Source organism: Neoarius graeffei, chromosome 13 (genome assembly GCF_027579695.1).
Source record: "Neoarius graeffei isolate fNeoGra1 chromosome 13, fNeoGra1.pri, whole genome shotgun sequence".
NCBI lineage: Eukaryota > Metazoa > Chordata > Actinopteri > Siluriformes > Ariidae > Neoarius > Neoarius graeffei.
In genome coordinates, this window is record NC_083581.1 from 76,578,105 (window position 1) to 76,603,740 (window position 25,636).

The 25,636-nt window shown below is 43.3% G+C and overlaps 2 protein-coding genes across 3 annotated transcripts in view; one reads left to right on the forward strand and one right to left on the reverse strand.

Annotated features, from left to right (window-relative positions):
• Positions 1 to 8,169, reverse strand: part of nlrp12l (NLR family pyrin domain containing 12-like) — a 32,342-nt gene extending 24,173 nt beyond the window's left edge. For both annotated transcript variants that reach the window (XM_060938543.1, XM_060938542.1), the window contains exon 1: positions 8,094 to 8,169. The gene's annotated coding sequence lies outside the window, so the exon portion shown is untranslated. The remainder of the gene's footprint in view (positions 1 to 8,093) is intronic.
• Positions 8,170 to 15,756: 7,587 nt separating this feature from the next.
• si:dkey-126g1.9 (uncharacterized) lies at positions 15,757 to 18,408 on the forward strand. The gene is made up of 2 exons (XM_060937027.1): positions 15,757 to 15,970; positions 16,406 to 18,408. Exons 1-2 carry the CDS (start codon positions 15,800 to 15,802, stop codon positions 16,550 to 16,552), a joined length of 318 nt encoding a protein of 105 aa, XP_060793010.1. The 5' UTR covers positions 15,757 to 15,799; the 3' UTR covers positions 16,553 to 18,408.
• Positions 18,409 to 25,636: the final 7,228 nt, after the last annotated feature.

Consider the following 25,636-nt stretch of genomic DNA (forward strand, 5'->3'; position numbering starts at 1 on the left):
CACCAACGGATATAAGGAAAATACACAGAATGGGGTGAAGTAGCAAGGCTTGGGCTGATTTCTTTCTAGCCCAGAGTGTAGATTCATGCAGCTTGTCAGTGACAGTCGGGTCAGGTGTTTATACAGAGTGAAAGAGCCCCTAGATTTGATATCCACTTGAGCTGATTGTTTTTTTTTATATATCCTACATCACTGACACATCCATAACGTGTCATCAGCAGTGTTCGAAAAGGTGCATACACTCAGTGGCCACTTTAATAGGAACTTGTTGTTGATTCTAAGATCCCTGTTCTTGGCTGCAGGAGTGGAACCCAATGTGTTCTTCTGCTGTTGCATGCTGAGATGCTTTTCTGCTCACCACGGTTGTAAAGAGTTGCTATGAGTTACTATAGCCGTCCTGACAAAAAAGCTCGAACCAATCTGGCCATTTTCCTCTGACCCTCTCTGATCAACAAGGCATTTGTTTACTTTCTACCCACAGAAATGTCACTCACTCACTCACTCGATGTTTTTTGTTTTTCACACCATTCTGTCTGTGTAAACTCTAGAGACTGTTGTGTGTGAAAACCCCAGGAGATCAGCAGTTTCTGAAATACTCAAACCAGCAGTCCATCTGGCTCAAACCAACACCCATACCACAGTGAAAGAAAGAAAGTCACACTTCACTGTGAGATCACAATGTTTCCCATTCTGATGTTTGAACATTGTGAACATTAACTGAAGCTCTTGATTTGTATCTGCGTGATTTGATGCATCGTGCCACTGACGAGGGATCGGCTGATTACAGAACTGCAGGTGGATGGGTGGGTGTTCCTAATAAAGTGGCTGGTGGGTGTATGAATCTCTCAAGACTCAGATAATGTTATCAGTCTTGCCTTGTGATAAATGCCGTTAAAACTTGACTGTGAGAATGAAGTGAAAATGGCAAATAACATTAGAAAAGAATCCTATTTCAACAACTGTCCTAAACAGAAAGGGAGTACTCTACAGCTTTTGTGTTGGTAAAATAAATACAATAAAATAGATAGATAGATAGATAGATAGATAGATAGATAGATAGATAGATAGATAGATAGATAGATAGATAGATAGATAGATAGAGTGGTGCTTGAAAGTTTGTGAACCCTTTAGAATTTTCTATATTTCTACATAAATATGATCTAAAACATCATCAGATTTTCACACAAGTCCTAAAAGTAGATAAAGAGAACCCAGTTAAACAAATGAGACAAAAATATTATACTTGGTCATTTATTTATTGAGGAAAATGATCCAATATTACATATCTATAAGTGGCAAAAGTATGTGAGCCTTTGCTTTCAGTATCTGGTGTGACCCCCTTTGTGCAGCAATAACTGCAACTAAACGTTTGTGGTAACTGTTGATCAGTCCTGCACACCGGCTTGGAGGAATTTTAGCCCGTTCCTCCGTACAGAACAGCTTCAACTCTGGGATGTTGGTGGGTTTCCTCACATGAACTGCTTGCTTCAGGTCCTTCCACAACATTTCCATTGGATTAAGGTCAGGACTTTGACTTGGCCATTCCAGAACATTAATTTTATTCTTCTTTAACCATTCTTTGGTAGAACGACTTGTGTGCTTAGGGTCGTTGTCTTGCTACATGACCCACCTTCTCTTGAGATTCAGTTCATGGACAGATGTCCTGACATTTTCCTTTAGAATTCACTGGTATAATTCAGAATTCATTGTTCCATTCATGATGGCAAGCCGTCCTGGCCCAGATGCAGCAAAACAGGCCCAAACCATGATACTACCACCACCATGTTTCACAGATGGGATAAGGTTCTTATGCTGGAATGCAGTGTTTTCCTTTCTCCAAACATAACGCTTCTCATTTAAACCAAAATGTTCTATTTTGGTCTCATCCGTCCACAAAACATTTTTCCAATAGCCTTCTGGCTTGTCCACGTGATCTTTAGCAAACTGCAGATGAGCAGCAATGTTCTTTTTGGAGAGCAGTGGCTTTCTCCTTGCAACCCTGCCGTGCATGCCATTGTTGTTCAGTCTTCTCCTGATGGTGGACTCATGAACATTAACATTAGCCAATGTGAGCGAGGCCTTCAGTTGCTTAGAAGTTACCCTGGGGTCCTTTGTGACCTCACTGACTATTACACGCCTTTCTCTTGGAGTGATCTTTGTTGGTTGACCACTCCTGGGGAGGGCAACAGTGGTCTTGAATTTCCTCCATTTGTACACAATCTGTCTGACTGTGGATTGGTGGAGTCCAAACTCTTTAGAGATGGTTTTGTAACCTTTCCCAGCCTGATGAGCATCAACAACGCTTTTTCTGAGGTCCTCAGAAATCTCCTTTGTTCGTGCCATGATACACTTCCACAAACATGTGTTGTGAAGATCAGACTTTGATAGATCCCTGTTCTTTAAATAAAACAGGGTGCCCACTCACACCTGATTGTCATCCCATTGATTGAAAACACCTGACTCTAATTTCACCTTTAAATTAACTGCTAATCCTAGAGGTTCACATACTTTTGCCACTCACAGATATGTAATATTGGATCATTTTCCTCAATAAATAAATGACCAAGTATAATATTTTTGTCTCATTTGTTTAACTGGGTTCTCTTTATCTACTTTTAGGACTTGTGTGAAAATCTGATGATGTTTTAGGTCATATTTATGCAGAAATATAGAAAATTCTAAAGGGTTCACAAACTTTCAAGCACCACTGTAGATAGATAGATAGATAGATAGATAGATAGATAGATAGATAGATAGATAGATAGATAGATAGATAGATAAGGAAGAACTATACTGTGGGTGGTAAAAGAGAGCAACTGGACTTGCTTGAAGATTCTTGAAGACGCTTCACCTCTCATCCGAAAGGCTTCTTCAGTTCTGTCTGACTGGTAGGGAGCATCAGGTATTTATCCTCTCATGGATGAAAAGCTCATCTAAGTTGTCATTGAGTCATCCTGTTGGTGTGGGTCAACTGGGGGCTGGTTGTGAATGGCCTCAAGAGTCGCTTCACAGGCGCATGGCTCAACACAGGAGGGCCAGTTCCTCAGGCCAGGACTCTGCTCTCTACCTTCATCTTAACAACAAAGGACACTCATTTCAGGATTGCAATGTACGCATTTTAGCCAGAGAGGATCATTGGTCTGAGCGAGGAGTTAAAGAAGCTATTTTTGTCAACCTGGAACGGCCATCACTGAACAGAGGTGGGGGTAAGACACCATTTATCAGCCACCTACAATGCAGTCCTTGGCACACTTCCCAGACAACTGAATGCACACCAAAACCCAGCTGTTTTCAGTGACTCACAGGAGGACAGAGAGAATCAGCATTCCATTGATCACCCTAACGGGCAATCCATTGATCATCCTAACGACTCTCGAGGCCGTTCACAACCAGCCCCCAGTTGACCCACACCAACAGGATGACTAAATGACAACTTAGATGAGCTTTTCATCCATGAGAGGATAAATACCTGATGCTCCCTACCAGTCAGACAGAACTGAAGAAGCTTTTCGGATGAGAGGTGAAACGTCTTCAAGAATCTTCAAGCAAGTCCAGTTGCTCTCTTTTACCACCCACAGTTTACCATGACCTGGATGACTGAGAGTCTTCACAGACAAGAAGAACTATATGAAAGAGAAAGATACACTGTGTAAGAGAAAAACCGAAATAATCTCCGTTGAAATAATTATAATAGTAAAAGTGCCGTTCAGGGGCGGCACGGTGGTGTAGTGGTTAGCGCTGTCGCCTCACAGCAAGAAGGTCCGGGTTCGAGCCCCAGGGCCGGCGAGGGCCTTTCTGTGCGGAGTTTGCATGTTCTCCCCGTGTCCGCGTGGGTTTCCTCCGGGTGCTCCGTTTTCCCCCACAGTCCAAAGACATGCAGGTTAGGTTAACTGGTGACTCTAAATTGACCGTAGGTGTGAATGTGAGTGTGAATGGTTGTCTGTGTCTATGTGTCAGCCCTGTGATGACCTGGCGACTTGTCCAGGGTGTACCCCGCCTTTCACCCGTAGTCAGCTGGGATAGGCTCCGGCTTGCCTGCGACCCTGTAGAACAGGATAAAGCAGCTACAGATAATGAGATGAGATGAGAAGTGCCGTTCAAAAAAGAGACCAGAGACTGAACTGGAAAAGGAAAAAAAAACCAATAACAGTGAAGCGGAGCGCTATAAAGATATGTGAGGAATGGAGGTAAAGGTGAGAAAATAAGAGGAGGGAATGAAAGGGAAAAAAAGTCAGGAGATACTTTTCTTGGGGCAAATTTGACCAGATATGACAGTTTAACACAAACCAAATATACGTGCCCCTCCTAGAACTGCCACCTTATTGTGGTGGAGGGGTTTGTGTGCTTGAATGATCCGAGGAGCTATGTTGTCGGGGGCATTATGCCCTGTCAGGGTTTCCCAAGGCAGACAGGTCCTAGGTGACAGGCCAGACTAAGAGCAGTTCACCAAAACCCCTATGGAGAAAAATCCGAGGACCATGACGTCGCCCGGGATGACGCAGCCGGGGCCCCACCCTGGAGCCAGGCCCGGGGTTGGGGCTCGTATGCGAGCGCTTGGTGGCCGGGCCTTTGACCATGGGGCCCGGCCGGGCTCAGCCCGAAGAGGTGACGTGGGCCCGACCTCCTGTGGGTTCACCACCCACAGAGGTAGCAGTAGGGGACTGGTGCAATGTGGATTGGGTGGCAGTCGAAGGCAGGGGCCTCGACGACCTGATCCCCGGACACAGCGGCTGGCTGTTGGGACATGGAATGTCACTTCGCTGGGGGGGAAAGAGCCTGAGCTTGTGCGGGAGGTTGAGAGGTACCGGCTAGAGATAGTCAGGCTCACCTCCACGCACAGCTTGGGCTCTGGAACCCAGCTCCTCGAGAGGGGCTGGACTCTCCACTTCTCTGGAGTCGCCCGTGGTGAGCGGCGGCGGGCTGGTGTGGGCTTGCTTATAGCTCCCCAGCTCAGCTGCCATGTGTTGGAGTTTACCCCAGTGAATGAGAGGCTCGCCTCTCTGTGCCTTCGGATTGGGGAGAGGGCTCTTGCTGTTGTTTGTGCCTACGGCCCAAATAGCAGTATAGAGTATCCGGCCTTCTTGGAGTCCCTGGGAGAGGTACTGAGGAGTGCTCAGACTGGGGACTCCATTGTGTTACTGGGGGACTTCAATGCTCACGTGGGAGATGACAGTGACACCTGGAGGGGCGTGGTTGGGAGGAACGGCCTCCCCGATCTGAACCCGAGTGGTGTTTTGTTATTGGACTTCTGTGCTAGTCACGGTTTGTCCATAACGAACACCATGTTCGAGCATGGGGTGTCCATAAGTGCACGTGGCACCAGGACACCTTAGGTCAGAGGTCAATGATAGACTTTGTAGTCGTTTCATCTGATCTCCGGCTCTATGTCTTGGACACTCGGGTGAAGAGAGGGGCTGAGCTGTCAACTGATCACCACCTGGTGGTGAGTTGGATCCGCTGGCAGAGAAGGAAGCTGGACAGACCTGGCAGGCCCAAACGTATGGTGAGGGTCTGCTGGGAACATCTGGCCGAGCACTCTGTTGGGGAGGTCTTTAACTCCCACCTCCGGGAGAGCTTTTCCCAGCTTCCGAGGGAGGCGGGGGACATTGAGTCTGAGTGGACCATGTTCTCTACCTCCATTGTGGACGCAGCTGTTCGGAGCTGTGGCCGCAAGGTCTCCGGTGCCTGTCGTGGCGGCAATCCCCGAACCCAGTGGTGGACACCAGAAGTAAGGGATGCCGTCAAGCTGAAGAAGGAGTCCTATCAGGCCATGTTAACCTCCAGGACTCCCGAGGCAGCTGACGGGTATCGGCAGGCCAGGCGTGCTGCAGCTCGGGCAGTTGCGGAGGCAAAAACTCGGAACTGGGAGGAGTTCGGGGAGGCCATGGAGAAGGACTATCGGTCGGCCTCGAAGAAATTCTGGCAAACCGTCCGGCGCCTCAGGAGGGGGAAGCAGTACTCTGCCAACACTGTTTACAGTGCGGGTGGGGAGCTGTTGACCTCGACTGGGGACATTGTCGGGCGGTGGAAGGAATACTTTGAGGATCTCCTCAATCCCACCGTCATGTCTTCCACTGAGGAGACTGAGGCTGATGACTCAGAGGTGGACTCGTCCATTACCCAAGCCGAAGTCACTGAGGTGGTTTGCAAGCTCCTCGGTGGCAAGGCACCGGGGGTGGATGAGATCCGCCCTGAGTATCTCAAGTCTCTGGATGTTGTGGGGCTGTCTTGGTTGACACGCCTCTGCAACATCGCGTGGCGGTCAGGGACAGTGCCTCTGGAGTGGCAGACTGGGGTGGTGGTCCCTCTTTTTAAGAAAGGGGACCGGAAAGTGTGCCCCAATTATAGGGGAATCACACTTCTCAGCCTCCCAGGGAAGGTTTACTCCAGGGTACTGGAGAGGAGAATTCGACCAATAGTCGAACCTCGGATCCAGGAGGAACAATGCGGTTTTCGTCCTGGTCGCGGAACACTGGACCAGCTCTATACCCTTCATAGGGTGCTCGAGGGTTCATGGGAGTTTGCCCAACCAGTCCACATGTGCTTTGTGGATCTGGAGAAGGCATTCGACCGTGTCCCCCGTAGTATTTTGTGGGGGGTGCTTTGGGAGTATGGGGTTCGGGGCTCTTTGCTAAGGGCTGTCCGGTCCCTGTACGAACGGAGCAGGAGTCTGGTTCGCATTGCCGGCAGTAAGTCAGACATGTTCCCAGTGCATGTTGGACTCTGGCAGGGCTGCCCTTTGTCACCGGTTCTGTTCATAATTTTTATGGACAGAATTTCTAGGCGCAGCCAGGGGCCAGAAGGAATCCTGTTTGGGAACCACAGGATTTCATCTCTGCTTTTTGCGGATGATGTTGTCCTGTTCGCTTCTTCAAACCAGGACCTTCAGCATGCACTGGGGCGGTTTGCAGTCGAGTGTGAAGCGGCTGGGATGAGAATCAGCACCTCCAAGTCCGAGGCCATGGTTCTCGACCGGAAAAGGGTGGCTTGCCCTCTCCAGGTTGGTGGAGAAGTTCTGCCTCAAGTGGAGGAGTTTAAATATCTCGGGATCTTGTTCACGAGTGAGGGAAGAATGGAGCATGAGATCGACAGGCGGATCGGTGCAGCCTCCGCAGTGATGTGGTCACTTTATCGGTCCGTCGTGGTGAAGAAGGAGCTGAGCCAAAAGGCGAAGCTCTCAATTTACCGGTCGATCTACGTTCCGACTCTCACCTATGGTCATGAGCTTTGGGTAATGACCGAAAGGACAAGATCACGGATACAAGCGGCCGAGATGAGTTTCCTTCGCAGGGTGGCTGGGCGCTCCCTTAGAGATAGGGTGAGAAGCACAGTCACTCGGGAGGAGCTCGGAGTAGAGCCGCTGCTGCTCCACATCGAGAGGAATCAGCTGAGGTGGCTCGGGCATCTCAAACAGTTACAGCTTGTCTCTTGACCATGTTTGATATTCAGATGGAACATGAGGAAACATGGCATGAAACCTATAAAGTATTAAAGGCTCTAATAACTTTAAAAGCCTCATTGTCAAACTATTGATAAACAGTAGGTACAGTATATCTTGTATCACAACCAGCTATCAGTGTTCACCAGCCTCTCTTAATAAGTGAATAAGACAAAATAAATAAATAAACTGACACTGGAGACTCATTCCAAAAATGCTCAATGAACATCTCCTTGGAAAAATGCAAACATATCAACAAGAAGAGAATTTATTTAAAAAAACACAACTGTTTTTAACCAGTTTATGTGGAGTATGTGCTGTTCACGATCCTATGAATGAACTGTTAATGTAGAAACAACGACCTATTCGTCTGGCAGGCAGAACGAGCTGCTTTTGTAGCAAATGAATCAACACAAGTCGTCTGACTAATAAGTCAAGAACTTTCCAGTGCTATGGCGTAAACTGAGTTCAACTAAGCTTTATGGAAATATAATCAGAAGTTAAATCAGGGTTATCTTAATAAATAAGCTGAATAAAACTCACTCCAATCACCCAAAACATGCTCAGGCATATCTCACATTTCTAAGAAGAAAAAAAACTGATAAAGAAGAGTAAATTGTTTAACAAATCATTAATAACCTGAAATCATACTTACAACTGAAGCTAATGTGGAACGCCAAGACTTGATGAACTGGTCATTTCACTTCCCTGAAACTGAAGTTGTTTTTTTGGCATGCTTTTTTTTTCTTTTTCTTTTTTTTTTTTTTTGAAGCTGCAGCTCCTCCTTAAATGACTGTACTGTCGATACACAATAAGACTGATCCTGTAGAGGGAACTCATGGGTATTTTCCCTACTTTAATCCATATTGAGGATTGTCAAATGCCATTGAATTGTAAATTGTAAATCTACGGTACCTTAACTATATTTTGTAGATAGAACAGAAAAATACTTATAGTTTGAACCATTTTCACCCTTAAAATGATGATAAAGTGTTATGTACATTATGTATAATATTGTTTATTCTATCTACATTCACTATACAGGTAGTCGTCGACTTACGACCTATGCGACTTACGACCGATCGACTTTACGACCGTTTGGTTATGACAGGCAAGTGTTTCCCAGCTGAGCTAGCTGAGCATTATTATTGCATTTTCACAAATCGCTCCTGTCATTTCGCCGGTTTATTTACATTCTTCATCTTTAAGCATTAAAATTTGTTGAATTTTTTTTTAGCCTGGTTCAAAATCTCAAAGAAGTTTGAAAATGACAGAACTGAAATGTCCAAGGAAGAATTAAATGTCTAAAGCCTAAAAATTCTATTCCTTGGCACGACAGCAAGACCTTTCTACAAAAAAATAACACTAAAGTCAATTTGTGCAGCCACTGATAGGTTTTTAAGAAGTCCACCTGAATGAAAATGACTGTCAGATGTTTTGTATAAAGTTTTATTTATCGAATTTGCAAAAAATAAGTGATCTGTTTCTCAAAATCCAGTGAATGTGGATAGAAAAGTTATTCCACTCTACTGAGTCATACATGACTTATAGCCGACTACAAGCTCATGCATGACTCGATTTCGTGGAATAATAATTGTTAAATAATATGTCGTGTTCATCACTTTCACTGTTAAATAAAAATATAATGTAAACCATTGGACAGCTTGGAAATGTGAACCAAAGGACTGGGAGGGATGTTTAGCTGATTATTTGAACCAATACAAAAAGTGTCCAGTTTAGAATTAAGGCGCAAATACACACAATACATACACACACACACACACACACACACACACACACACACACACACACACACAAAAAAAAACCACATACAGGTAGTCGTCGACTTACGACCTATGCGACTTATGACCGATCAACTTTACGACCGTCTGGTTATGACTGGTAAGTGTTTCCCAGCTGAGCGTACGACAGTTTCCGCCCCAGCTCCCGGCAGCACCTCTCGCCGCATACAACAGCTTCCGCCCCAGCTCCAGGCACATGCGCAGTCTCTCTCTCGCGCCCTCGCGCACTCCGTCATACAGTTTCCGCCCCAGCTCCTGGTTTATGAAACGAGCAAATCCTCCCGCCAGTCCGAGCGCTGCAACAACTGATGATGACGTAGACGACCCACAGCTAAGCACCAGTGATGCCAGCGGTCACTAAATTTTGTATTTTGCTATGTTTTACATTTGTATTTTGGTATGTTTCAAACTAAAATGTTTTCTATTTTTCGCACCTGTATTTCGTATTTTTTGTTTTACACATATTAAACAAATTGTACTGTACGCAGTGTCGTATGCAGTGTTTGACTTAAACCAAATAATGAGCCAAGGTAATGAAATAAGAAAATGTTGATAAAATAAGACTAAGATGATTACAATATCATTACACATCACAATATACTTACGTTCATTTAACACAGGCCGACTTACGACCAGATCGGTTTACGACCAGTCAGTCGTAACCAAACGCAGTCGTAAGTCGACGACTACCTGTATATGAGCAATCGCGTGCTCTGATTGGCTACTCTACTACTAGAATATGAGCTCATATATACAGTGGATATAAAAAGTATTCACACCCCATTAAAATGATAGGTTTTTCTGATGTAAAAAAATGAGACCATGATAAATAATTTCCAAATTTTTCCCACCTTTAATGTGACCTGCCTATTATATTATATGTATACTAACTATTTTGCACTACATTATCTTTACTTTATATTATTTCTTCCACCTATTTATTGTTGTAATTTGGCATTCATGGTGGATGGAAAACTAAGAATTTCATTATGCAAGAGGACATGTTCCTTATACTGTGCATATGACAGTAAACACTTTGAAACTTGAAACTTTGAAACTTGAAACCTGTAACCTGTACAATTCAATTGAAAAACACTTTGAAACTTGAAACCTGTACAATTCAATTGAAAAACAAACAAATCTGTTCAGCCCTGTGATGACCTGGCGACTTGTCCAGGGTGTACCCCGCCTTTCGCCCGTAGTCAGCTGGGATAGGCTCCAGCTTGCCTGCGACCCTGTAGAACAGGATAAAGCGGCTACAGATAATGAGATGAGATGAGATGAGATGAGACAAATCTGTTCAGGGGAAAACCATAAAAAATAAAAATGTACAATAAGCTGGTTGTGTAAGTGTGTACACCCTTAAACTAATGCTTTGTCGAAGTACCTTTTGATTTAATTACAGCATTCAGTCTTTTTGGGTTCACACCTGCCATCAATTAAAATGACTCTGATTAACCCCAAATAAAGTTCAGACGTTTACTCAGTTGCATCCTCCAGCAAAAGCCAGGGTTCACAGAGAGCTTACAAAGCATCAGAGGGATCTCACTGTTGAAAAGTATCAGTCAGGAGAAGGGTACAAAAATATTTCCACGGCATTAGATATACCATGGAGCACAGCGAAGACCGTCATCAAGAAGTGGAGAAAATATGGGACAATAGTGACATTACCAAGAACTGGACGTCCCTCCAAAATTGATGAAAAGACAAGACGAAAACTGGTCAGGGAGGCTGCCGAGAGGCCTACAGCAACACTGAAGGAGCTGCAGGAATTTCTGGCAAGTACAGGTTGTGTACTACATGTGACAACAATCTCCCGTATTCTCCATATGTCTGGACTATGCAGTAGGGTCAAAGAAAAACACCCAGGCCTGGCTAAATTTTGCCAAAAAAAAAAAATGCATCAACTCTCCCAAAAGCATGTGGGAAAATGTGTTCTGGTCTGATGAAACCAAGGTTGAACTTTTTGGCCACAATTCCAAAAGGTATGTTTGGCACAAACACAACACTGCACATCACCAAAAGAACCCCATACCCATGGTGAAGCATGGTAGTGGCAGCATCATGTTTTGGGGTTGTTTTTCTTCAGCTGGAACAGGGGCTTTAGTCAAGGTGGAAGGAACTGTGAACAGCTCTAAATACCAGTCAATTTTGGCCCAAAACCTTCAGGTGTCTGGTCGAAAGCAGAAGATGAAGAGGAATTTAATCTTTCAGCAGGACCATGACCCCAAAAAAAGTTTTGGAACGGCCCAGCCAGAGCCCAGACCTAAATCCAATTGAAAATCTGTGGGGTGACCTGAAGAGGGCTGTGCACAAGAGACGCCCTCGCAATCTGACAGATTTGGAGCACTTTTGCAAGGAAGAGTGGGCAAATATTGCCAAGTCTAGATGTGGCAGGCTGATAGACTCCGACCCAAAAAGACTGAATGCTGTAATTAAATCAAAAGGTGCTTCAACAAAGTATTAGTTTAAGGGTGTGCACACTTATACAACCAGCTTATTGTATGTCTCATCTCATCTCATTATCTCTAGCCACTCTATCCTGTTCTACTGGGTCGCAGGCAAGCTGGAGCCTATCCCAGCTGACTACGGGCGAAAGGCGGGGTTCACCCTGAACAAGTCGCCAGGTCATCACAGGGCTGACACATAGACACAGACAACCATTCACACTCACATTCACACCTACGCTCAATTTAGAGTCACCAGTTAACCTAACCTGCATGTCTTTGGACTGTGGGGGAAACCGGAGCACCCGGAGGAAACCCACGCGGACACGGGGAGAACATGCAAACTCCACACAGAAAGGCCCTCGCCAGCCACGGGGCTCGAACCCGGACCTTCTTGCTGTGAGGCGACAGTGCTAACCACTACACCACCGTGCCGCCGCTTATTGTATGTTTTTTTATTTTTTATGTTTTTCCCCGACTTGTCCAGGGTGTACCCCGCCTCTCGCCCATAGTCAGCTGGGATAGGCTCCAGCTTGCCTGTGACCCTGTAGAACAGGATAAGTGGCTACAGATAATGGATGGATGGCTGGATGGATGGATGTTTCTCCCCCTAAAAGATTTGTTTGTTTTTCGATTGAATTGTACAGGTTATGTGTCACAGTAAAGGTGGGAAAAGTTTTCAAATTATTTATTGTGGTTTCATTTTTTTACATCAGAAAAAACGATCATTTTAATGGGGTGTGTATACTTTTTATATCTACTGTCTATATCTATCGTGAGTAGAGAAAAACAAAATGGCGGAGTGTGTTGCCGAACCAACCGAGGACAAAATAAAAACTCTATGATAGCATTTTTCACAAATCGCTCCTGTCATTTCACCGGTTTGTTTACATTCTTCATCTTTAAGCATTAAAATTTGTTGATTTTTTTTAGCCCGGTTCAAAAGCTCAAAGTAGTTTGAAAATGACAGAACTGAAATGTCCAAGGAAGAATTAAATAAATGTCTAAAGCCTAAATTCTATTCCTCGGCACGACAGCAAGACGGCACTTTCTACAAAAAAACAACAACACTCAAGTCAATTTGTGCCGCCATCGATAGGCTTTTAAGAAATCCGCTTAAGTGGAAATTATTTTGTCAGACGTTTTGTATAAAGTTTTTATTGATCGAATTTGCAAAAATTAACAATAATATTGCTCTGTTTCTCAAAAGCCAGTGAATGTGGAGAGAATCTTGTTGTACATGGATTACAGCTAACTTTCAGCTCATGTACGACTTGATTTCGTGGAATAATTGTTAAATATCTAATGCCGCTTTTCCACTACAAACGCGGCTGAGCCGTGCCGTGCTGAGTCGAGCTGAGTCGGGCTGAGCGGGGCTGTTGGAGTTGCATTTCGACTACAACCGCGCTGAACCGTGCTGGCTGGAAGTGGGTGGACACATTGGGTGGAGTTAGCGAAAGTGGGTGGACGTCACGTGATGTCGTTAAGCAGCGCAAACAGTGACATCAGTGACAGTGGCGGAACAAGTCAGAGCCGGGCCGGGGGCGGGGCAAATGACCGGGCCCTTTATTAAAGCTTATCATAACATCATTTTAGGCTACAAAATGTCCGCAACTGCGGTGTTTACCAATTTCAACACTACCGGGTGCAACTATGTTATTTAGTACATCAAGTCCTTCAAACGAACATGTAACTCAGAAACAAAAAACATTAGGATACTGTACATGGCTCATAATAAAACATCAATAGCCTATACTGCGCACATTATTTGAAGGGCATACGAATGAGCGCTCAGAGGTTGCAACGGTGACAGGAAGAGTCAGAAATAAAAGGAGGGCGGTGCAAACCTCACTGAATGCACTGTGTTTACCAATTTCAACACTACGGGGTGCAATTTTGTACATTAAGTCCTTCAAACGAACATGTAACTCAGAAACAAAAAAACATTAGGTGACATACTGTACATGGCTCATAATAAAACATCAATAGCCTACTGCGCGCATTATTTGAAGGGCATACGACGAGCCTTGCGCTCCGCGAACTCGTCCACGATGCTCTGTATGTCACTGATTCAGTGATCTTGCTGGTCTTGGTGCTGTGGCTTGTTGTCACCGACAACGCGGACAGATACTGGCAAGAGCGTATAGATGAGGCGAGGCGCATAAGGCTTCAGAAATTCTCGTAATTCGTAATTATTCTTCTTCCGGGTTTACGGTGTTTACAGATCCCAGCGTGCTCGCGGGGCGTGTGTGGGCATGTGAGGACACTCCTCCTCACCAATCAGTGCACAGGGGAGTGTCTGCTCACGCCCCCAACCTCACTCGGCACGGCTTGGCTCGCTTCAGCCCCACTCCAAAACGGTGCGAGTTTTAGGGGCTAAGCAGGGCTGAAGCGAGCTGAGTCGTGCTGGTTTTTGGTAGTCGAAACGCGAGCCGTGTCGGGCTGAAGCGAGCTGAAGCGAGCTGAAGTGAGCTGAAAAAGGGTAGTGGAAAAGGGCCATAATAGACCTAATTTCTTGTATAAACCAAAGTTGATAGCTAAAACAGCTTGGGTCACCAAAATCCTACCACAGTCTGAAAGAAAGGGACTTATTGAAAAGGATAATTTGTCTCCAAACTGATCCAAAGTCTTTTTCACCTTTAGAAGTATCATAATATGTTGCTTAAAGTGCATATTCTGGACCAATTTCCTTTTTTTATATGAAAGTATGTCCCTTTACACACTCATCCAGAAGGGTAATTTTGCACAAGGCCATCTGTCTACAGCAGAAAAAAATAAAATAACAAGACGCGTCTGGAAAAATCCCAAGGGAGTCTGGAGCCAGATTCGTGACGTCACCTGCGGAAGCGCCAGCAGGCTGCGAGAGCTTGCACGGTTTCAGTGCACAGCCTGTGTAGACCAAGTTTAGCAGCGAGCGATTTTGCATTGAAATATGGAATTGTCACCTGAGCGCAATGTTACTTCACCTTTGGATGAAGAATGCAATGAGATGTCAGAATTATTTCTTACCCTGGCAACAGTCAACTTGTGAATTGCCGATTTTCTTGGTCTTTTTCTCGGCTCTGCTTGGTCTTCGGCTTCCGGGTGCCTCGCACAAAGCGCTCCCATTTCTCTCTCATTGTCCAGTCTTTTGGAAAACGATGAGTACTAATCCCATCAAGATTGGTGTTGCTACACCCTCCTACGATACATCTGTTAACCATTTTAATAATTACGTGATAACATTGAAGAAATTTGCAGAAACCACCAGGTCATTTTCTCATAAACAAACCAGTGCTGGCGTAGGATTCAGAAGGAGGCGTCCCGCATGCGACGTCATGAAAATCAATGTTTGCCGGGAAATCCAAATGCCAAGTTTTTTCAGAGGTGGACCAATTTGCCTCGAATTGGTTTGATTTGAATTGATTTCAACTGAATTTTTCTGGTATTGTGCAAGGTAAAAAAATTGCACAAAATGCAAAATGTTAAAGATATTTGACCAAAGTTTAATATAAAATAGGAGAATTACATTGATCTCGCTCCTGAATTTACCTGTGATATGCACTTTAATGTTCCAGTGCGAACCAATGTTCATGACAGTGGGGCGTAGTATTGAAGGGGCTAAAACATCTTGCTCCAACAAGAAAAAAAATCACCACAATATGAAAGAAAGGACTTTATAAAAAGAAAACTATTAGTTCTCATCTGTTCAAAAGTCTTTTTCACTTTTAAAAGTGTCATATAGTGCTAAGTGTTCAGACCAGAAGGGTTCAAACATTTTGGGCGACTCAGAACTGTATCCAGTACAAGGTCTGAAACAGGAATTTCTAAAATGGTGTAACATGGTTCCCCAACCCATAGTCTTCCCATAAAGTCTCTATGATAATACAAATAATATAAAATAACGATATTATCTCCGCATATGACTCCCCATGTTTTTGGAGCCCTGATAGAGAGCTCAAAAGAACAAGGCGTCCCACATAGGATCATTTGTCTCCAGCCTGGAACAAAGTATTATGTAAAGCTGATCCAGTAAACCCTCCCATTTCGTTCTGTGAATGTCCAGTCCTCTGTTCCAAAGTTTTGTCAGTATGTAGCAGGAAACCCCAAAGGAGGAAAGGCTACAGGACAAAATGAAGCCGAAATCTCTTCTGGAGACATGGGATGAAGGGCAGAATGAGAGCCGATACCAGCGATATGTTTGCTCAAAGAAATATGTGACTTTGGAGGAGAATGAGAGCCAAGAGAAAGCAAAGGAGGAGAAGAAGACAAAAAAGAAAGAGAAGTACAAGAAATATAAAAAGGTAATATGCACATTTCTATCTGCAGATTTTAAAAATTCTGATCAAATGTAATTATTTGCCAGGGATTCTTCTATTTTTACTTTATTTGGTGTAAACGTATACCTTTTTTAAATATGATTTGAATATATATTGCTATGAACATACAGGGTTGTCTTGCTTATTTATTTAGTATACAGTGTACACACACACACACACACACATATATATATATATATATATATATAGATAGATAGATAGATAGATAGATAGATAGATAGATAGATAGATAGATAGATAGATAGATAGATAGATAGATAGATGTAATACTTTGGATGTGTCGTTATGGTTATCTTGTATTCCTTACATATGCAGCACACATTGTTTTCGTATATTTTGTAAGCATGTTTGTATCGGCCTGTGCAGTATTGATGATTAACAGTTATTTTTGTGCTGCAGAATGTGAGGAAGGTTCTGCGTTATAGCTGGAAGTGCCTGTTGCTGGGACTTCAGAACTTCACAGTGGGATACTCGGTGCCCAACATATCCACCACATTCGTACCTGAGTTCAGAACAAACTCTGACAGGACAAGACCAAATCATTGATAAGAAGACAGCTGGACCAAGCAGATGATTGAGCACTGTGTCCTGGGTGACCTTGAGACTCTGGTTTTGGGGTCCATTTGGATATTTGGAGCAATCAAAAAATGATATTGGTTCATTTTTTTTAAACAGAAACTTTCATATTATAATAAAGCCATATTTTGCAAAGAAAAAAAAACACCCAGAGGACTTGCTGAAAGTAGTGATTCTCACTTGTGTTCCCTTTAGGTATCAGTTTGTCACAAATTATATTCCTAAAATTGTAGGACCAAAAGAATAATAATTTAAAAAAAAAAACATGGGATTTTTCTGAGATTAAATTGGCACTGGCGGGATTTAAACATGCAGCCTCTTGATTATGAGGCACTTTATCACTGCGTCAATGAACAACATATTACTTGATACTAAAACAGGCGTTTTTCTGTCTATTGTTCCCTGCTTAGTTCCATGAGTCAAGTTTTGGCTGAAGAGCTCCACAATATAATGAGATCTAAGTAAAAGAGGATTGAAATCTCTTCTACAAATAAAATTTTTTAAATGCGTAATTAAAAATCTATAGTATTGGTGTACTGCATTAAAACCTGATCACCTAAAAATATCTAATACATTTTTATCATGTGGACAATAAATAACTAATTAATATTTTGCATAATAAAAAATACTTTCATATTAACCTATAAAAAATACACTAGTGAAGGTGACTTCTTTCCAAATATTTGGAAATATCTAAGTATACACCTTTTTATATGTGCTTAGACACGACAGATCTGGGGTGTGTTTCCCAAAAGCCTCTTAACCCTAAGAGCATCTTAACTAGGAGAGAGAGTGTTCATTGTGCTGCCCGCTCTACCATTTAAAGATGATCTTTGTGCTGCGATGCTTTTTGGAAACTCAGGCCAGTTTGCTCGGCATCCAGTAAACTTTTACTGAATAATTGTTTAGTTTATTATTTTCTGACTCAACAGGGTTTTTTTTAAAGTTCTGTTAATATACACGTTTGAATTATTCAGTAACATAGAGCCGTAACCCCAATACTGTATATCTTCCATTTTCTCCATAAATATTTATGTACGTATACTGTTCTGTTCTGCTTGGATTTAATCAAGATTTTATTTGATGAAAAATGGACGATGTCAGTGTTTTCGAGTCAGTGCTGGTTTGTTGTGTGTCAGTCCAGTATGGAGATTTAGCATGTGTCGAAAACAGTGCAGAGGATTTTGAAACAGGAAGCTTTGAGAGCAGATCAAAATAGGATGTTCTTGCAAAGACCAGAAACACAGGGTCAAGTTTCATAAAGTTTGGAGAACCTTTTCAATCCTGCCTTGAACACACCCTTGTTGACTTCCCCTCATTTCACATTATAGCCTACTTCGTGTGATCAGTGTCACCCTCTTCAATACCCTATTACCTTCAGTGAAGTTTGGAGCAATTTGCTTTTTCAAACCAGAAAAAAAAATCTGTTTCGAAGCTGAAAGGGTGTCATGTGTACAGGGCAGTTTTATGTACTAGATCTTTGTCTGCTTGTGGAAATGAGGGAGAAAGGATGGACCTGGGGTCACCTGGAAAGATGGGCTCCAGATTGAGAACATCGGAGGTCTTTGGTGGAGGCCTCTTGCTCTATTACGGGTGATGAGGACTAATGATGATAATTTGGCTGCTTGCAGGGATGTAGGCTGGGAATCACTTATACTACATTGTTCTAGATAGCAGTCTTTATTTGTGCATTTTAAATGTAAAATTAGGCGGCACGGTGGTGTAGTGGTTAGCGCTCTCGCCTCACAGCAAGAAGGTCCTGGGTTCGAGCCCCGGGGCCGGCGAGGGCCTTTCTGTGTGGAGTTTGCATGTTCTCCCCGTGTCCGCGTGGGTTTCCTCCGGGTGCTCCGGTTTCCCCCACAGTCCAAAGACATGCAGGTTAGGTTAACTGGTGACTCTAAATTGAGCGTAGGTGTGAATGTGAGTGTGAATGGTTGTCTGTGTCTATGTGTCAGCCCTGTGATGACCTGGCGACTTGTCCAGGGTGTACCCCACCTTTCGCCCCTAGTCAGCTGGGATAGGCTTCAGCTTGCCTGCGACCCTGTAGAAGGATAAAGCGGCTAGAGATAATGAGATGAGATGATCAAATTAATCAGCTCAATATACGTTGTGATTTTCCATGTTGCGAATGCGAGCTATGGCAGCATGGTGGTGCAGAAGTTAGTGCTGTCACCTCGCAGCAAAAAAGGTTCTGGGTTCAAACTTTGTGGCTGAATCAGGGCCTTTCTGTGTGGTGTTTGGATGTTCTCCTCATGCCTGCATGGGTTTCCTCCAGGTGCTCTTTTTTCCTCCCACAATACAAAGACATGTGGATTCGGTCAATAGAGGCTTTGCACCGTCACGTGACCCCATAGGAACGGTCACTACACTGTCATGACAGGAGGCACGCTTGCTGTATATGTGCTGATTGCGCTCAAATCAGCATCAGGTGTTTCCCATAATGACTGGGTCTTTTTTTTTTTTAATTCTTACCTTTGTAGAAATGAAGTGACCATACCATAAAGTTTTTGATCTCTCTGTTTGACAGTGAATCCCGCTGAATGTTTTTTCCCCATTTCCCCCTCCTACGTTGAGAAATCTCTCTAGTTTTTTTTCCCCTGATGATGAATTACTTTTGGTAAATTAAAAAACCTGATGTCTTTGTTTCATTCAGAATGATTTGCACATCCAAAAATGCAGCAAAACCTTCCCATACCAATCAATAACAACTAACTCGGCTGAATAAAGCACAACAAGTGTGCCCCTATCATGGCGCCCTAGTTACCGTTGCTATGGGATCACGTGATGGTGCGAAGCCTCTACTGGCTACTCTGAATTGCCCATAGGTGTGAATGGTTGTTTGTCCCTGTCTTAGTCCTGTGATAGATGGATGACCTGCCCAGGCTGTCCCCCACCTTTCACCCAGAGTCAGCTGATAGATAAGTGGTACAGATGATCGATGGAATGTGAGCTACAGGAGATTTCTTGAGGTTTCAGAAAATGGAGTTTGTGTTGTGGTAGATATAATGGGGGTTTTTTTATCTTTAATTTTAAGTCTTTCAGTCTTGAAAAGATTTTTTAAAATACAATTATTCAAAAAGCATTGTCTTCTTGAACAGAACACTGGTTTAGTGTTGATATTTCATAGCTCCAGGGTTCCTGGTTTGATCCTGAGCTAAGTTTGAGTTCCTGTACAGTTCCTTCCTGTGTTTTCCTTTGGGATTCCTCTGGGTTTTCCAGTTTCCGTTCACGCTCCTAAACTCAAAAACATACCATTTTTGAAGGGTGGGAGGGTTGATTGTTGAGTCGAAATCATCCCTATGTGTGAATACATGCATGAACGTGGAATACATGCATGGCCTAATGGATAGAGAAGCAGCTTTAGGATCAAAAGCTTGCTGGTTTGATTCCCTGGACCAGCAGGAATGGCTGAAGTGCCCTTGAGAAAGGCACCTAACCCCTGACTACTCTCTGTATGTTGCTCTTGTCCAGAGTGTCTGCTAAATGGCATTAATGCAATGAGTGTGTGTTTGTTTGATGAACTGGCATCCCATCCTGGCTGTATTCACACCTTGTGCCCAGTCTTCATGTGACCAAGACAAGTTTGGGCTTGTTGAAGAGAAATGAATGAATCTTTATTGTTGCTGATACAGTTTTATTTGACCTGGCAAAAAGTATTTTATTGTGTTCTTTTAAGTCTGTTATAAACTGCAGTTCTTTTATATATTGTGGTTTTCCATGTTGGGAGTTTGAGCGACAGCATTACGAAGGATGTAAAGTGTTGCGTATTATGTGGTTTTGGATGGTGTGGTGGTTTGAATAAATGGAGAAAATAAATGAGTTGAAAAATATTATTAAAGTTGTGTGTTGTGTTCTTTAATATATATATATAATGTGTGTGTATATTTAGAGAGAGAGAGAGAGAGAGAGAGAGAGAGGATATCATTGAGTGATGAATGTACATTTCATGAGTGAATGAAGCAGAAGATAAACTTCATATCTTTGTACCATTGTGTAATGTTCTTTATATTATATGGACAGATCCCCCCAAAAATATGCAAGTTAATCAAAAGAATTTTAACTTTGAACCGGTTCACCATTTTGACAACGCGTGTCCAGTCAGCAGGAAAACACTGGGAGTGACATCATCGGCGTGAAATATGTGGAAATATGTCACTCAGAGCCGAAATGGATTTCATATGAAAAATGCGAGTTTTTCAACAGTAGAAGATAAACTTCATATCCTCAAGCCAACGTGTGATCTTCTTTTTATTATATTGACACATTCACAAACAAAAAGTCCCCAAATTTATCAAAACTACTCATCGATTTCCTCACAAGTGACAGATAGAGATTTATGTCACGGTTTTAGTTCTCCATGTCCCGGATGGAGCTCGTATCAAAAATACAAGTGTTGTATTTTCCAATAGAACACTCATGTCCAATTTATATATACCGATCAGCGCTAACATTATGACCACTGACAGATGAAGTAAATCACACCTTTTTGTTTTACCAGCATTAACTTTTTCAGCAGTTTATGCTACAGTAGCTCTTCTATGGGATTGGACCATATGGGCTAGCCTTCATGCCCCATGTGAATCAATGAGCCTTAGACACCCTTGACCCTGTCGCCGGTTCACCTTCCTTGGACCACTTTTGTTCGGTACTAACCACTGCATACCAGGAACACCTCACAAGATGTGCCATTTTGGAGATGCTCAGACCCAGTCATCTCGCCATCACAATTTGGTCCTTGTTAAAGTCACTCAGATCCTTACACTTGCCCATTTTTCCTGCTTCCAACACATCAACTTCAAGAACTGACTCTTCTCTTGCTGCCTGATATACCCCACCCCTCGACAGGTGCCATTGTAGTGAGATAATGAGATAATCAATGTTATTGACTTCACCTACCAGTAGTTTTAATGTTCTGGCTGATCGGTATATACAACCCTGATTCCAAAAAAGTTGGGACAAAGTACAAATTGTAAATAAAAACGGAATTCAATAATTTACAAATCTCAAAAACTGATATTGTATTCACAATAGAACATAGACAACATATCAAATGTTGAAAGTGAGACATTTTGAAATTTCATGCCAAATATTCATCTCATCTCATTATCTGTAGCCACTTTATCCTTCTACAGGGTCGCAGGCGAGCTGGAGCCTATCCCAGCTGACTATGGGCGAAAGGCGGGGTACACCCTGGACAAGTCGCCAGGTCATCACAGGGCTGACACATAGACACAGACAACCATTCACACTCACATTCACACCTACGCTCAATTTAGAGTCACCAGTTAACCTAACCTACATGTCTTTGGACTGTGGGGGAAACCGGAGCACCCGGAGGAAACCCACGCGGACACGGGGAGAACATGCAAACTCCACACAGAAAGGCCCTCGCCGGCCCCGGGGCTTGAACCCAGGACCTTCTTGCTGTGAGGCAACAGCGCTAACCACTACACCACCATGCCCCTCCCAGTTTAAACATTTCGTAAGAAATGTTTAAACTGAGAAAATGTATCATTTAAAGAGAAAAATTAGGTGATTTTAAATTTCATGACAACAACACATCTCAAAAAAGTTGGGACAAGGCCATGTTTCCCACTGTGAGACATCCCCTTTTCTCTTTACAACAGTCTGTAAACATCTGGGGACTGAGGAGACAAGTTGCTCAAGTTTAGGGATAGGAATGTTAACCCATTCTTGTCTAATGTAGGATTCGAGTTGCTCAACTGTCTTAGGTCTTTTTTGTCGTATCTTCCGTTTTATGATGCACCAAATGTTTTCTATGGGTGAAAGATCTGGACTGCAGACTGGCCAGTTCAGTACCCGGACCCTTCTTCTACGCAGCCATGATGCTGTAATTGATGCAGTATGTGGTTTGGCATTGTCATGTTGGAAAATGCAAGGTCTTCCCTGAAAGAGACGTCGTCTGGATGGGAGCATATGTTGCTCTAGAACCTGGATATACCTTTCAGCATTGATGGTGTCTTTCCAGATGTGTAAGCTGCCCATGCCACACACACTAATGCAACCCCATACCATCAGAGATGCAGGCTTCTGAACTGAGCGCTGATATCAACTCGGGTCGTCCTTCTCCTCTTTAGTCCGAATGACACGGTGTCCCTGATTTCCATAAAGAACTTCAAATTTTGATTCGTCTGACCACAGAACAGTTTTCCACTTTGCCACAGTCCATTTTAAATGAGCCTTGGCCCAGAGAAGACGTCTGCGCTTCTGGATCATGTTTAGATACGGCTTCTCCTTTGAACTATAGAGTTTTAGCTGGCAACGGCGGATGGCACGGTGAATTGTGTTCACAGATAATGTTCTCTGGAAATATTCCTGAGCCCATCTTGTGATTTCCAATACAGAAGCATGCCTGTATGTGATGCAGTGCCATCTAAGGGCCCGAAGATCACGGGCACCCAGTATGGTTTTCTGACCTTGACTCTTACGCACAGAGATTCTTCCAGATTCTCTGAATCTTTTGATGATATTATGCACTGTAGATGATGATATGTTCAAACTCTTTGCAATTTTACACTGTCAAACTCCTTTCTGATATTGCTCCACTATTTGTCGGTGCAGAATTAGGGGGATTGGTGATCCTCTTCCCATCTTTACTTCTGAGAGCCGCTGCCACTCCAAGATGCTCTTTTTATACCCAGTCATGTTAATGACCTATTGCCAATTGACCTAATGAGTTGCAATTTGGTCCTCCAGCTGTTCCTTTTTTGTACCTTTAACTTTTCCAGCCTCTTATTGCCCCTGTCCCAACTTTTTTGAGATGTGTTGCTGTCATGAAATTTCAAATGAGCCAATATTTGGCATGAAATTTCAAAATGTCTCACTTTCGACATTTGATATGTTGTCTATGTTCTACTGTGAATACAATATCAGTTTTTGAGATTTGTAAATTATTGCATTCCGTTTTTATTTACAATTTGTACTTTGTCCCAACTTTTTTGGAATCAGGGTTGTAAATACCGATCAGCCAGAACATTAAAACCACTGGTAGGTGAAGTCAATAACATTGATTATCTCATTATCTCACTACAATGGCACCTGTCGAGGGGTGGGGTATATCAGGCAGCAAGAGAAGAGTCAGTTCTTGATGTGTTGGAAGCAGGAAAAATGGGCAAGTGTAAGGATCTGAGTGACTTTAACAAGGACCAAATTGTGATGGCGAGATGACTGGGTCTGAGCATCTCCAAAATGGCACATCTTGTGAGGTGTTCCTGGTATGCAGTGGTTAGTACCGAACAAAAGTGGTCCAAGGAAGGTGAACCGGCGACAGGGTCAAGGGTGTCTAAGGCTCATTGATTCACATGGGGCATGAAGGCTAGCCCATATGGTCCAATCCCATAGAAGAGCTACTGTAGCATAAACTGCTGAAAAAGTTAATGCTGGTAAAACAAAAAGGTGTGATTTACTTCATCTGTCAGTGGTCATAATGTTAGCGCTGATCGGTATATATAAATTGGACATGAGTCCAATTACAACACTTGTATTTTTGATACGAGCTCCATCCGGGACATGGAGAACTAAAACCGTGACATAAATCTCTATCTGTCACTTGTGAGGAAATCGATGAGTAGTTTTGATAAATTTGGGGATTTTTTGTTTGTGAATGTGTCAATATAATATTATATATATATGTCTGCGTTCTCCCCAGAGCACTTTTGCATGTCGGGGCTGACACACTTTCATTTCACGCTGACACACTTTAAATTTTCCAGCACACTATTTTTTTCCTCCGACACTCGCTGAAAAATCATGTCAGATTCCTACCTTGTCATGTTTGGGGCATATTTTGAAGGAAAATCAGTGTTTTGGGTCGGTTTGCTGCCATGATGCACTCAGGCAAAATAGAAATACCCCTGAGAAATCCCCAATCACAACAAACGCCCTCATTTGTTACCATGATGCTTCAGTGTGCAGGCAAGATCGTGGTTTATGGTTTTTGTGTGGTGGGTATACATCTCCATATTTCAGTCATGCCGAAAACCGGCCCAAAACACTGATTTTCCTTCAAAATATGCTCCAAACATGGCAAGGTAGGAATCTGACATGATTTTTCAGCAAGTGTTGGAGGAAAAAAATAGTGTGCTGGCAAATTTAAAGTGTGTCGGCATGAAATGAAAGTATGTCGGCCCCGACATGCAAAAGCGCCGTGGGGAGAACAAATATATATTACGACAAGGTCACCAACGTGTGCTTGCTGCCTCACTATGCATCTCACCCTTTGTCAGAGAAGGCTTTGCTGGATTGGACATGTGCACCGTATGCAAGATGGCCGCATTCCCAAAGACCTGCTGTATGGGGAACTTGCGTCAGGGCAACGCTCATTGGGCCGTCCAGTTCTCTGCTTCAAAAATGTATGTAAGCATGACATGAAGCTGACTGACATCGACCCTGACAGATGGGAACAATTGTCTTGCAATAGGAGAAGCTGGCACCATGCAATCTGCTCTGAAGTCAAGAGGGGAGAGGAGAGCTGCAACCAGCAGCTGGAGGACAAGAGGAGAAGTCGGAAGCAGAGGCAATGGGAGCGGGCCCTCAACCCACCATCCAAGTTCATCTGTGTCAACTGTGGAAGGGACTGCCATGCAAGAATTGGACTTCTGAACCATTCTCGACGCTGCTCCCAATTAGACTGATGACCAGCCAAGGCGCTACCATCATCTCCTGAGATGGATGGATGTCAGTATATATATACACACCGATCAGCCATAACATTAAAACCACTGAGAGGTGAAGTCAATAACACTGATTATCTCATTACATCTCAGATAGATAGATAGATAGATAGATAGATAGATAGATAGATAGATAGATAGATAGATAGATAGATAGATAGATGTTCAAATTCTGACAGAGATATGGCTTAACTCTTCAATCCCGGACAATGTTGTTAGCATCAAGGGGTTAGCTACGTTTCATGCCGACAGGAGCTGCACACTAAGTGGTAAATCCCGAGGGGGTGATTTGTGTATTTATATCAATAACAGTTGGCGGCACGGTGATGTAGTGGTTAGCGCTGTCGCCTCACAGCAAGAA